Below are 14,608 nucleotides of genomic sequence, written 5' to 3' on the forward strand. Positions count from 1 at the left end.
GAAAGATATCAAAAAGTTGTCCACTGATATAATTTTGGTGGTATTTTGATAAACATTTCTTCAGTTGACCACATTTTCATATCTTTCACAGGAAATGAGATACATGACCTCAAAGTTGAAGCTCTGGGTGGCAATCTATTGGAGTGTCTACGGTATCTATAGGATATTAGAACAAGTTAGTGGGTTACTTGCAGTAAGCTCTATCTATCTGGATTTTAGAAAACCTCGATTGTTTTGGGTCTTGTGATTCCTATGAATATTCAATCAGAAAAGTTGGGATTGTGATAATTTTAAAGTTGACCAGATTTATAAAACTAATTGACATTCAGTCCGGGCATTGAGAGTCAAGGAATTTTGGCATCCTTTTCCCAAAAGCACTGACAAACACGGCTCAGGTTTCATCTGACTCCCACGTTCCTTTTTAGAACAAAAATGGCCTCATGGGCGGGACCTATATCTCGCTCTATTCCAGATGTTCTTGGCTCACCAGTACCAGTTGACACAATTCGCAGATGATGGGCAGAGAAAATAGTTGTTCAACTAATAAAAATATTTTGTTGACGATGAGCGCGGAGACTCAGGAAGAGGAAATGGAAAATATAATCGGTTGGGTGGGGACGACGGAGTGAAGAACGGCGCGAACACAGCAGACGTTTTCTTTGCTATCAGAGAAGAGAGAATACACAACATTTAAAGAGTGACCAGCACCTGCTGACACTACGAAAACTGATAACAAAAACTTTTGAAATTATGGGAATGAAATTGGAGGAAATTGGCGGGTTGAGATGTTTCATGAGAGCCCTGGGATAGAAAAATGGGCGGAGCTAAAGCTTTCGCAACATTTCGTATAGTCATCATAGTAGCTGGTGCGAACCCTAACCCTAATTTAACCTTTAAAACTGAGCAATCAGAAATTATCATTAACAAATAGGTTAATAAGGTTAAAGGGGTATATAGGTTGATAATGAATCATCAGTAGAAGATAATTTTAGAAAAAGAGAGAAAAATCAGGAGAGGGCGAACTCGTAAACCAACAATGACCTCCCTTGACCTACAATCGTCTCTATTCTCGTCTCTACTAACTGTAGAGTACCGAGGACACGGGAAGAGGAAGAAGAAGAAGGAGGAGAAGAGAAAGAAGAAAAGAGCGCACTTCTCCTCCTAGTCCGTTCATAAATACAATAAATAGAATAAAAAAGTGCGAGGAAGGAAGAGGTAGAAAGAGCCAGATGGTTGTCTGCATCCTCCTCATGCTTCATACACTCTCTTCCGGCCGATTATGAGTCGAAAAACCCGAAAAACGTTCCCTCATGTGGACATACGGGGATGGAATATGACTATTTTTTTCCGGGGGCCATTCTTTGGTTTTATTGTAATGAGAGGAAGTCGGATAGTATTTGAATTTGAATTTGAATTCATTCTAGGAGGGCAAATGCCTCCAGAGGACAAAGGAAATGAAACACATGCGGACACACTTGGTTCATGAAAAATTGAGGACAGTTGGCCTGGCATGGGGGGAGGAAGATTGATTTTGGAAATGGCGAATGGTTCTGGAGTAATTTCGATGGATGGGAAGGAAATGGTCGGAAGCAATGAATAATGATGACCTGGTTGTAACGAAAATATGACTGTGTCATATTGTGAAATGTCATATTGACCTAGAAGATCGGATGATTACGTCTGGTCAAGCATCGGTCTTTGGAGGATTGCGCAAGTTGTAGCTTTCTGAGATCATTGAATCAAAAGAAACAGATAAGAAATTCGTATTTAGAAGGTTTTTGGCTTAAAGAGCTGTAAATGAGATGACGTCAGTATACCGTAAACACTTTTATAGAGTGTTCATCAAATTTGAGCCCATATATCTCATTTCCTGTGAAGATATCAAAAAGTGATTTACTAACAAAATATTTTTAAAATTATGATGAAAATTTTGGCAATTGGTATTTTTTTGAATATCCTTTACAGGTAATGAGACAAATGGGTTCAAAATTGACGGTCGGGGTAGCACTCTTTTAGAGTGTTTACGATAATTGTAAATGTTTGCAAGTTAGAATTTGTACTTTTCAGAAGCAGAAATGTAAATTTTTATCATGCTTGAAATGAATTTGGAATGACATAACCTTGTGGTTGAACCGAAATTTCAACTGCCCTTTTTAGCTGAAAGCTATGAAATCAGCTTTAATTGGAAACTGAGGATTTGACATTTCTGAATATTTAACGGATATTTTGAAGTCCAGGTTAGCAACCTTTTTTGAAACTTTTATGTTTGAAGATCGCATCCTAGAAGCCCAGCTAATCGGTCAACTTTGAACTCAATTATCTCGGGTCTTATGAAAGATATCAAAAACTTGCCAACTGATAAAAATTTGGTGATATTAAGATAAATAATTTATCAGTTAATAGACTTTTGATATCTTTCGCAGGAATGGTGATATTTGAGCTCAATGTTGGGTGGTATTCTATTAGAGGAAATACGGTAAGCGCATGTTCATCATCATAGTTTCTTCAATAAAAAACCTCTGAATTAGAGAAAATGAAAGAGAAGATGTCCTATACCACCTTTCCATGTCATTTCTAGTTCATGAATTTATGAACACTTCTGAATATACAATATTTCTTATCCTATACTGGACTCAAATAAAGTTTATCATTCACAAGATGGCTTTATGCACTGCGATGCTTTTCGGACTACAAATTTTATGACTACAAATTTGTGACTACAAATTTGAAATTTAACGCTTGATTCGTACTGAGAGGATTTGGACTGGATGGAATGACATAAAGGGCCGGGGTTCCTAATAAAAAATCGGTGACGATGAGGATGATTGTCGGGATAGCAAAAAAGGAAAAGAAGACGGTGGAATGGTAGTAACCTTGAGAGTCGAGAGACGGCCGTCGGACGGGGGCGCCGCTCGAATTTCCTGCAGCAGAATCTCCCCATTTTTTTCGTTCGCCCCCGTTTCTCTATCTCAATTCGTATTCTCGGTCGAGGTCAACTCGTATGGGTGGCAATGGCGATTAGTGGAAGAAGATGGAAATAATGGATGCATTATTTGTGTATGTTTTAGTGAGATGGATATATTCGGACTCTCGATTTAATTGATGCAAAGAATAAGGTTATAGTAATTTCATGTGTCAATAACAATTAAAATGAACTGCAGGAGTTGTTTTGAGCATGAGGACAGGAAGATCCGACTATTATATCATGTTGAGAACAAACTTTACAATGTAGTTAATTTTTCATAATCAATGGAATGATAAGTACAAAACCTTTTCTTCTTGTCCGGAATAAAAAACGAGACAACCTGAACTGGTATCCTCCAGAAAAATCACATCTGGGAATTGCGTAACCGAAATCTATTTCAAAGACATCACTTTTTACAACGACCACCATCACGGCTGTATCTCTTTTCCAAATCTTCAGACAAAAAATCAAAGAGAGGTCATCAAAAACCTTGAAAAGAACACTTTCCGTTAAAAGATTCCATGTTCTGATAAAAAACCTTTCGGTGACCTGCATATTTTCACCGATTACTTTATCGCAAAAGAAGTCCGATGACCAAGTTTTTGTTGGTTTTTCACTGACCGAGAATAGAAAAGAAGTGGGTATCCATGGAGATTTTTTTACGAGTCTCTAATAGAAAACATGGTGGCAGTTGGTAAACAATCAGGGAAATAGCTTTTCTTGGAGCGTTTCCACTCCAAAAATGGAAAGATTAGAGGGATGGAAAGGGAGATTTTAATCGAAAAGCTAGAATGAATTACTGATCCTTCGGATTACCGAGTTCCCAAATATCTGAATATGAAAGACTGCGGCCTTATAAGTGAAATAATTACGAAAAGGGATGGAAAATCGAGTGTAATCCGCAGTTTAAAAAATATTTTATAAAGCTTGCTGATATTACTAATTATAGGAATTTCCTCATGGCAATTTGAATCATCTTTAGGATTTCATGAAATCTCTCTTTTGTTCTTTAGTTGGCACTCTTTAGTACAACGTACTTAGATGAGCGCCAGACCTGAAAGTCCGGTATCTCTTACATTCAAAACCTTTGGAAGCGACATAGACGATGCCATCGGAACACTTTCTTCCGAGATCGAAAGGTAAAACGAGAAAATTGGCAGCAAGAGAATTATGTGATGATACCTGAAACGATTCGAAGATTTGTTCTGATGAATGGAGGGTAGTACAAGAAAACTTCATATAGAACGGGGGAGTGATAAACGAGATCATCAGAGGACCCAATGAGTTAGTAATTATTCACAAAGATTTAGGTTAAGGGAAAAAAAAACAAACAGCGAGGGGAGTATAGACATAATTACAAAGGGAGCCGGGCAGTTATAAAGGGGCTAGTCGATCTTCTAATTACAGAAATGGTTAACTTTGAAAGTATATTAAACATTGTTCAGGGATAAATTCAATCAATGTATAGGAATGTAATCCATTAGACTATCCACATCAGCAATGGAGTCTACTTCCATTTTGCATATATCGTCGTCAATGTCGATTTCCATCGAATCTAAAACATAGAATTTTGAGTATATCATCTCTGTAAACTTACCATTCATAAAATTTCTGAACGCAATTTCATCGTTGTTTACTTCACAATCCATCGGTTCCGTCTCATAAAATACTTTGAACATATTCGATTCTTGCAATATCGGCTTCGAACCATTTTCCTTTTGGAATTGAGAAGAGCAAGCTATGAAGTTTTGCTTGATTGGGGGATTTCGATTATTAAAGTTCCAAATCGATTCGTTCGTGCTGAGAGACTGCATAGTTTCACCATGGAACAGTTTTTCAATAATTCCGTTTGTATCGTTTGAGGCTGTACTGTGAGCTCGTTTCGGTGAAGGTGCATCATTTGACTTCGAAAGCGATCTCAAGTGACGAAACTGAAATATGCAGAATGAAATTCGAGGAATCTGATTTCACAGCAAGCCAATTTTTAAAACCAACTAACCGGAGCTCTCTGCAAAACAGTTGTACGGAAAGGCGCAGAAACTGTTGCTTCAGTTGGAGATGTCGTAACGAAAGGATTCACGTCTATCTAAAATTAATAATCAACGACTGGAGATAAACAGATAAATAACTCACTTGGAGTCGACTCATGACCCGATTTGCCCGTTGTGGAGTTGAGCATGTACCGAATGTGTTCGGAAGTGCTGAGCGTACTGGTGTCGAAGGTGTTCCCAAAGGGGACTCGCTTAACAACATGCTGAAAATGTTTTCATTCTTTCGTTAATCACTTGCGGACATATTTTTCACTCAAAAACAGAAACATTTCAGACGATACGAAACGAAAATTGCGAGATTAAGGGTGTATTGTTGATTTGAAAAATTGTAACGATAAAATGTTTAGTTGGTTTCGATTATATTTTGTCGAAGAAAAAAGCGAGAAAATGTGAAAAAAAAACCAAGTCGTTTTCTACAAAATTATTAAAGGCGCACAGTCAGAAATTATTTATAGTGCATCGCCACGAAAACCGTACTATCGTTCATTTGAAAAATGAAAAGATTCAGACATTTTGGTGAATCTCGCGACTGTTGAAAACACTGGTTAAATGCCTTCAGCAAACTATCGGCAAAAATCACGTGACTAATTACCATACTTGCAACGTGCCGTGCCGGGCTTTTTTCAGATTTTTCAGGGCCCGGCCCGTCTCGGCCCAGATTTTCGGAATAATTTTTTCTGTCTTTCAAAATTATTATTGGGGTCAACAGAAAAAAAATGGACGATTTTTCTGACAAGAAAAAACGTTTTCAAGATAACAGTGTCCATAAAATATGGTCCCTGCCCAGTATTTTCAGATCTAAAATTTTATTTGGAAGGATGTTTAAAAGTGTATTTTACAAAACAAGTTCAATGATAGGTAAGATCGATGATTCGCCGCCTACTGATTCTCTTCCACCTTATCGGGGCCATGATTTTCTTCAGTTCCCTTATTTCCTTCTGTCTGTGCTTCAGTTTTTACGTCGGTCATTGCTTCCGTCTTTGCTTCAGTCTTCGCTTCAGTTTTTACTTCGGCCTTTGCTTCAGTATTCTGCACTTGATTGTTTTCTCCAGTGCGATCTTTCTTGGGTTCAACATTTGGCTCTTCATCCTTCTTTTCGTCTATATTCTTCGTTTCAACAATCGGCTCTTGTTTCTTATTTTCTACGGTTTTCTTATTAACATCATTTTTCTGAACCTCATTCTTCTTTTCTTTCAGACCGTTTTTCTGCTCAGAATCCTTTTTAGCTTCTTTCTTCCCTTTTCTCTCATTCTTTTTTTCCTTCTTTTCTTCTTGTTTTCCTCATTTTCATTCGCATCTTTTCCGTCCCCCCATTTATAAACTACTGATGGCTTCTCGATGGAAAACTTTTTGTTCTTCGTTCTTTTCTCTATAACGAACGTTTTATATCTATCCTCTGCCGTCTTAACCGTTCTTCTTGGTGTCACACCGAACGTTTCATCTCTCTTCTTCTGTTCGCTGACTTTTCGGTAAAGAATTGCAGGGCTCACAAAATGATTAACATATCTTCTGTGTCGAGCGTAGATCATCTCGTCGGCATTTTCAGAAAACAAATGATCAACGTTGTCGTGCTAAAATCATAATAATAGAGCTAGAAATAAATCATACTAACTTACATATGCAAAGTCGACATAGATCTTCTTGCGCGTTTTAAAATGGCATCGAAATTTGAATGCCTCACGGATATCCTGAAACACCATTTGGATAGAAAAAATGCAAAGTTCGCTTACCATGCAATACGGGTCTGGAGCCAGTGCGTGAATCGAAAAGTACTCTTCGTTGAGTTGTGGAACATGAGTTCCTATGTATGTCAACTTAATTTCAGATTTTTTTTCAAATAGACTTTTCACTATGACTCACCGTAATCGAAGCTTCACACATTCCATTAATGTATCCGGAAGCCGGTTCGATTCTAAACAACGTGTTGTTGGAGCACTTTACTTTGAACATATAAGGGAACATTGACGGATTCCGAACATAGAAAAGAGTGACAAGAGGATCTAGACCAACCCTCCCAACGAATGTGATCTGTGAATTATTTTCGGTTACCTCTCAGAATTCAAAACAAAACTAACGCATCTGCGATCAAATTTGAATGGATACTGTATTTTCTTGATGGGATCAGTTGGTTTTTTGGAAACAAGATAAAATAAACTCGGATCAGGAACTCGATAATGTTCATTCCAATCGTCTTCTTCATTTAGATGGAAAGGTTTGTGCAAAGCTTTCAGAGATTGTGGAGGTGAGAAAGGAAGTTCCTTCGTTGGATCCTCAACTTCTTTCTTCGGTTTACAAAGTACGTAACGCCCTTTTGGCTTAGGCTTCTCCTTTTTTCTTGATATGGGTTGATTTTTTTTGTTCTACTTCGCCAGTTGGTATTGCTTTCTGATTCTCCTCAGCTTGATTTTCATTTTGCGATGGTTGGATGGTTTGTGGATCCATTTCGGTTGACTGTCAGTTTAATTAAAGACTGTAAGAATACTGAAGCGGTGGCTTTAGGTTAACACAAAAATCTATGTTTGTATGGATTCACGCAAATGCATTAATTGCTCGCAGAACGTTCGAAACTAGATCTCCAATAGCTTCTAATTGTAAGCTGACACCACCTTTTACACTGTCACAGGAACCTTCACAGAACACAATTTTTCAAAACGCGGAGTTTAAAAGTTCTTGAAATACAAATATTTATGCAGATCACAAAACATAAAAAATCAGCAGTAAATGTCATCTGCTCAATATTTTCTGTTCAGCCGACGTTCCACGATTTCTCGAAGACGTTGTGATGTGGGTCCATCGTGTCGATCGAACTGTCGAAGCACTCGAGTCCATTCACAAACTGCTGCATACTCCATTCGATTGAAGTCGTCCAACATTTGAACATGAGTGTCTATAACGGATTCAACCATATTGTGAACATTGGTTTGGCATGTGTGGGGTTCTGAAACAATTTGTGGTTGCAGAAAAACATTTTGAGTCATAGTAAGTACCTTCAGAGTTTCTTCTTCGACTTCTGAATCGTCTATCTCTTCTTTTTGAAATTTCAATTTCTCTTTCAGTTTCACCAACATTCGAGGAAGACGAAGATGAGGAACTTCGAGACTTCAATCTTTCAATTATCCCCTTCTCCAAATAATTCCTTCTTTCAATAATTCTTTCCTTGGACTTCTTTCTCTTCTCATCTTCTTTTTTGTTATCTACATTTAATGTCTCTTCAAACGTTCGATTGGTTTCTCTGACTGTCGATTTAGAAGATTCAGACGACGAGTTGAGTTTTGGTATGGCATCTTCAAAAGGACTTGGAGAAGATTCCTTTCTATCTTCTTTTGGTTTTTCTTTTGATTTCCGCGGTTTTTCCGTAGATAGCTTCTTCTCTGGTGATGCTTTTGGTGTTGAAGCTTCAGACGACGTTGAGGAGGAAGAAGAAGAAGAAGACTTCACTGATTCAAAGTCTGATCCATACTTGGAACTTAATTTAGAAGTGGAAGATTCTGATGATGATGAAGAGCTAGAATCGGTGCTAGATTCCGTTTCAGAAGAAGAGGATGGCGAAGTTGAAGATTCGGATGATGCTGGTGTCTTCACTCTCCTTTTTAATTCCTCTTTTTTCGTCTTCTGAACTTTAGATTCTGGAGCTGGTTGTGCTCTCACTGGAGGCTTCCTTGGAGGAGACGGAAGAACCTCTTCGAAGACTTCATCAAAAACAATTGAATCTCCATCTGAACTGTCACTTCCACTTTGAATTGCCTTTTTGAACGGACTCTTGGCGAGCATTTTAGTTTTTGGGATCTCCTCGGATAATTCTTCTTCTTGAATGCTTTCGAAGTGCTGAAAACTAGGAAAATAAGGACATTGAGTAGAGAGAAATAGGAAACTACCGTTAGTTTTTTCCCCTCATCCACTGCAGCCTTGTTTCGGAGAGTTTTGAGTTCGGGAGTTTTGACCAGAGATTGATCAATTGAGTTACGCAGAGCTCGGATGTCTTTCAGACTTTTTCGACCGACTTGCACACCTAAAAAGAGGCTCCTCGTCATTTTGAAACTGCGACATTTCGAAAACAGTCATTTCGAAATCGGTTAACCGTGGTAATACAAGCGGGTTGATAAGCTTCAGAGTACAAAAACAATTTTTGGGTTTCAAATTTGCTTTCTATGATAGAACATTTGCTGAAACTAGAAAAATTCGAAACACATTTTTTTGAAAAAAATTTAATTTGGGCTTTTTTCGGATTTCATAATGTGTTCTATCAGAAAAAGCATACCATAAAATCTGTGATAGAAGGATCCGCAAACTGTTATGCTTGATCTCAATTATCTCAATTCCTGTGCAAGATACCAAAAATGTGTCAACTGACAAAACATTTTTCATAGTTTATAAGTTGACAATTTTTTAATATTTTTCACAGGAACAGAGATAAACCGGCTCAAAGTTGAAAGGCCCTTCTATTACAGGTTCTAGGTAATTTGAAAATCCTAAAATTGTTCCTGAAGTTTGAAATTGATCCATTCACATGTATTACAATGGTTTTGATTTGAAGTTTTCTATATTTTCAGAATAGAAATTCAACAATTTTTGGACGATTAGCAAAAATAAAAAATATAACCAACCTGGTGTTCCTAATGGCAGGATTCGTTTTTCTTCCGGTTGTTCAGGGCTCTCCTTACTTTCAGCCTCACTAGAATCACTTTCATCAAACACTGAAGACTTTAAGGATTCACTGAAAAAAAAAGAACAGATCGATGAAACGAAATAAGAAGCCTTAATTACTTCAAAAAGTCATAATCTTCAGAATCTGTTCTTGATAATGACGATTGCCGACGAACTTGACTAATAATATCCGAAAGAGACTCTCTTCTTTTTCCAGATGAGGAACTGAAATAGATGACGTTTAGAATGAAGTTAGAAGCGTGAGAAATCGAATCAGGTGTTTCTCAGAATGCTGACTTTTGAAGAAAAGTTCTGTTTCAAAAGGGCAAGCATTTAGTTCGCTTGATCTCATGCACTTTAAAACTCGAAAACTTGTTCAAGACAAAAAAAAGAATGCATACTTTGTTTTGCTGCTGAAACTGGTTTCATCCTTCGCCGCTCGATTATTATTGTTGCCACGCAACGCTTTGGAGTTCCTCTCGAGAGATTCAAGATAGTTCTGTGAGATTGGATGATATCAGGTTGCTTCCCAAAACAATCAAACTCACCAATGCTGAAGATGATAAAGGAGTAGATGCAGATGAGGGACGCATGTTTTGAGGAGGAGAGAGAAAAAAGAAGAAGAAGAGGAAAACGAATTGAGAGAAAGGAAATGGAAGGGACGACGTCACCATGGATACGGAGGAGAAACATGGTGTTCCTTCGTTTCGTTTGAAGAATTTTAATGGGAGGGTGGAAGGAAAGGATAGAGAAAAATGGGATTGCAGATATAGGAGTATAGAAACATGACAAAAAGGAAAAAGAGATTTCAATAATTCGTCTCCTAAAATCGAAATTTCCCTTATACAAAATTTTCGTTATAACAAAATTTCAAATTACAAACTCCAAAAAATTTCAAAATTCACAGATCCTACAGTAGTCGTAAATATTCTTGCCATATTTTTACAGTAATCCATCAAATCATTAAAACCAGAAAGTCAATAAAAATATTCTTCTCCATTGGGAAGTTCCTTTTTTTGTAAAATGATTAATTGCAAAATTAGAATGAAAAGTATTCAAATACCAGCAAGCTGGTGCGCCTTCGGCGCGAATCAATCTTGTTTTTTACTGATTCGTGGCTCAGCTCCTCAATTATTCTTAAAGGGTCACGTAAATTTATATTAAGTTCTTTTCAAAAGTTTACAGACTGACACCGGGACGGACAGACGCCTCTAGCGTTTTATTTATAAGGAAGATTTGAGAATCCGAGAATAAAAAAAACATATTTTTAAAAATCAGGGAATTCAGATAATGCAAAAAACTTGTGAAATTCAAAGAAAATTCGGTTTGAGCTAGTTAACAGATTTCATTGATTTAGGACCATTCCTGTATGTTTTTCATCATAAAAGTTACTGGCTTTATTCACTTTGGGAACAGAAAAATGTGTGTCACATTTCAACAATTTGTTTATTTGGCAGGTACCGTAACACCTGTAATATAAGGGTCCTCACACAGTCAACATTGAGCTCAGTTATCTCAATTCGAATGCAAGACATCGAAAACTTGTCAACTAACGAAACTCTTCTGATATTATGATAAACAATTTATCAGTTTACAACTTTTTAATACCTTTGACAGGAACCATGAAAAGTCAGCTCAAAGTTTAAAAATTATGAACCCTTCTATTAGAGGTTTAATAGTAATCATAATTCGAAGAAAAAACATCAAAACAGTTCGTCTCCCTTCTCAAACCGATTACCCTATAATCCTGTTTCAATGTCTCCTACAAACAACTATTTCGAAAATTTCCGCAATTCCAATGCTCACTGGAACATGTCTCCCTATCCAGTTCGCCCCACTTTTTCCCCATTCTTTTGTTTCACAGTCTCGTAAAAAATTTCGTAATGAATTTGCTTGCTCTTCTATGTACAAGTCAGCCGCCTGAAGCACTCTCATAATCCTCTGTAAAACGTGTACGAGCTCACTTTTTCACTGTCTCTCGAACCCTCATGGAGAATATGCCGCGCGGCACAAGGGTGCGGAAGAGGGGGAAGAGAGACGTGTAAATGTCAACAATGGGCCAGTTTTGTCATTGCTCCGCCGAGAGAGCATTCGGATGAGAGAGACGCAGAGAGTACTGTAGTACAAAGAAGAGGAGGCGGAGGTTTTTTTCGGAGGAGAGTCAGCCGGCGGCGCCTCCCTATATTCGCTCCACTTGTTTCCGTCACTTTCACATTTTCTTTATTTCTGAGTCGTCATTTACATTCAATTGTGTTCACACGTTCCGTTCTTATCAACTTATCACCATGTCAAACTCCAGATGGGATGGATATCGTACGTTTTTTGAAATTTCCGAATTTTAAAATCATTCTTATAATAAATAAATGAAGTTGCGTCTCTTTGTTTCTCTGTCAGTTTGTCCGCGAATTTTGAAAAGCTTGAAAATAAAATATAGATTCACGTGACCTTTAAAAAAAGTTCTATTAGAATATATGAATATTAGCCTTTTTTTCAAATAGTTTAGAAAGCCACTTTTAGATCAAAATCTCATATTCTTTTCTTATCTCATCTTCCTTTTCCAGAACAAGCCACTCAGGCGCCAGCTCTGAACCGTCAGTTTGACACTCAATCAAACTTCCTCGCAGCCGACAGCTTCGTCCGAAGCGGACTCGTTGGACAACAAATCAATAGTTGGTTTTTTTTTTCAATTATGCTTAAATTTCAAACATTTTCAGCTATCGACCCGTCGTTCTATGACTGCATTTATGGAGTTGCGAACAGTGCGAACACGGTCATCGAGAGATGTTACAAAGACATCGGATGCTGCGCCGATGGATGCTGCAAGAATGGATATTGGTGAGCCAGATTTGATATATTTTTGATAGGAAGACACACCCATTGAAAATACGGAGTGCTCAAATATTGTATAATATCTTTTATAATATCTTTTACATTAGTTTAGGTTTTAGAATATATATCGAACCAAATTGCATATCTGACTATTCTCTTATTCTAGGCATAACCGCTACGGATGGGCTGTCGCTCTGATCGTCATCTTCTGTATTCTTGTCATCGTTGCCTTCGTCATCTGGCTTGTCGTGTGGCTCTTCAACCGCTCCAAGGACAAGCAACAAAAACGCGAACTCTATGAGCATTATGAGGAGAACAACTATTCTGGAGTGAGTTCAATTTTTGAAAAACAATATCAGTAAGAGATCTCTCATCTCCTTCCCCAACCTATTTTTTTTTTGTCCGCGTCAACTTTTTCTCAAACGAGCAAATAAAAGTTATGCGGAAGACGGGGAGGAAGAATTGAGTCACTTCCTCTTTGACGATCAGATTAAACAACAGAGTGTGTGTATCTTTTTGTTTTTTTTTTGTAAAAAAGTAATTCGCTGTCAAAATAGAGTTTACATAACACTGAACTTTATGAGTTCAGTAGTAAAGAATATCGTAAACACTAAAAAAACACCACCTTAACTTTTAAGTTTGAACCAATTTATTTCGGTTACTGGGAAGGATATCAAAAAAGTGGTCAACCAACAAAAAATTTTCAATATTACGATAAACATTTTGTCAGTTAGCCACTTTTTGGTATGTTTTCCAGGAAATAAGATATATGGGCTCACAGTTTGGGGAAGGAGGAAGGCGTTGAATTAGAGTGTTTACGGTAACATCAGCTGAAAGGATCAGCTTTGTAGTTTGATTTAATAAACCAGAAGTTTGCATAGGAATCTTTAATTTCAAACAGTATTGACAGTATACAAAAATATCCATTTTCAAATAATTATAAAAATTTTCGATTCAGAATTTTCATTTCTGATGAAATACCGTATTTTCTCTAACAGAAGCCCACATAAACCGTCAACTTTGAGCTCAATTATCTCAGTTCCTGTGGAAGATAACAAAAATTTGTCAATTAATTAATTTTTAACCATAATATCACCAATACTTTATCAGTTGACAAATTTTTAATATCATCAGGAGGAATCGAGATAGTTGAGCTCAAATGGTCTGGGTGGGCTTCTATTAGAGGAACCTTTGCTACTAGATTTCAAACTTCTATGACATTCCTCAAAATCAGAAAAACCTAAATTTACTCCATCTCCCCCAGAAAAGTATCTCCTTTCGTTCTATTTGTTGATTCATGGAGACAAACTTTTCTTGGAGAGAGCAATCCGGTTTGCTTCTACAAAAACGAGGTCACAGGCTAAATATTTGCCAGTTTTCTGACTTCACACACGAAACTTTCTTGTGAATCTTTAAATGTAAATAACTAAAGTATTTCTCGTTGGATTCACTGATACACAGACAGACATTTTTTCAGCTTCCAACTCCACAACCGACTCCGACTCATTTCCCAGCCGAACAATATTCATACGATCCAGCCAGAGACCGTGATAACTACCGATACTAAATCACTCTTTTCAATTTTTATGAACCCCAAAAAACAACAATCTTGCTTGACTTTTTGTTAACTTCCCTATGTTTTTTTTTCAACTTGTAGATCCTAATTTTTCAGCGCCGCTTATTTTTATTCACCCCCAAAAACATCCAAAATTTTTCTGTAAATATTTGCTCAAACTGTTTTTTTTAACCGTTGTGTTTTCACCCCTCAATTCATGTTTATTCATAATGGTGGATGACACGATTTATATTAATAAATTTCTATAAAACCTGTGTGTCTCTCTCTCTCTCTCAATCTCACTCATTTTTGAACATGTTTGAAAATGAAATTGACCAAAAACAAACAAAAATGACCCCTCTTCTAAATGGGTGAATCGTGTACATATTCGTTTATTTTCTCAACAGGAGCAAAATCGGTTACCATCCACAATTTGACTAATAAACGGACACGGTCGTGGTAGTAGATCAGAATCAGGAGATCAGAAATTAGCTCCGGAAAACTAGAAATGTACTGATTAACAAATAGTTGGCTTGCCTTTTGATATGTTGTCAAGTAGGCTGT

General features: G+C 37.2%; 4 protein-coding genes across 4 annotated transcripts; 1 reads left to right on the forward strand and 3 right to left on the reverse strand.

Moving 5' to 3' along the window:
* Positions 1-4,422: 4,422 nt before the first annotated feature.
* On the reverse strand, positions 4,423-5,218 carry CBG25567 (the record flags this gene model as incomplete). Its single annotated transcript, XM_045242285.1, has 4 exons — positions 4,423-4,520; positions 4,563-4,896; positions 4,965-5,051; positions 5,099-5,218. The coding sequence occupies 4 exons, from the start codon at positions 5,216-5,218 to the stop codon at positions 4,423-4,425; spliced, it is 639 nt and encodes a 212-aa protein (XP_045098106.1).
* Positions 5,219-5,895: 677 nt separating this feature from the next.
* On the reverse strand, positions 5,896-7,458 carry CBG03087 (the record flags this gene model as incomplete). The annotated part of the gene is made up of 6 exons (XM_045242286.1): positions 5,896-6,234; positions 6,393-6,587; positions 6,633-6,704; positions 6,747-6,830; positions 6,877-7,044; positions 7,381-7,458. 6 exons carry the CDS (start codon positions 7,456-7,458, stop codon positions 5,896-5,898), a joined length of 936 nt encoding a protein of 311 aa, XP_045092127.1.
* A 290-nt stretch (positions 7,459-7,748) lies between these two features.
* On the reverse strand, positions 7,749-10,253 carry CBG03086 (the record flags this gene model as incomplete). The annotated part of the gene is made up of 7 exons (XM_002631230.1): positions 7,749-7,954; positions 8,004-8,841; positions 8,892-9,025; positions 9,621-9,730; positions 9,781-9,885; positions 10,062-10,159; positions 10,209-10,253. The coding sequence occupies 7 exons, from the start codon at positions 10,251-10,253 to the stop codon at positions 7,749-7,751; spliced, it is 1,536 nt and encodes a 511-aa protein (XP_002631276.1).
* A 1,692-nt stretch (positions 10,254-11,945) lies between these two features.
* On the forward strand, positions 11,946-14,056 carry CBG03085 (the record flags this gene model as incomplete). The annotated part of the gene is made up of 5 exons (XM_002631229.1): positions 11,946-11,973; positions 12,222-12,329; positions 12,375-12,495; positions 12,656-12,818; positions 13,967-14,056. 5 exons carry the CDS (start codon positions 11,946-11,948, stop codon positions 14,054-14,056), a joined length of 510 nt encoding a protein of 169 aa, XP_002631275.1.
* Positions 14,057-14,608: the final 552 nt, after the last annotated feature.

This window comes from Caenorhabditis briggsae (genome assembly GCF_000004555.2).
Source record: "Caenorhabditis briggsae complete genome, chrII, whole genome shotgun sequence".
Lineage (NCBI taxonomy): Eukaryota > Metazoa > Nematoda > Chromadorea > Rhabditida > Rhabditidae > Caenorhabditis > Caenorhabditis briggsae.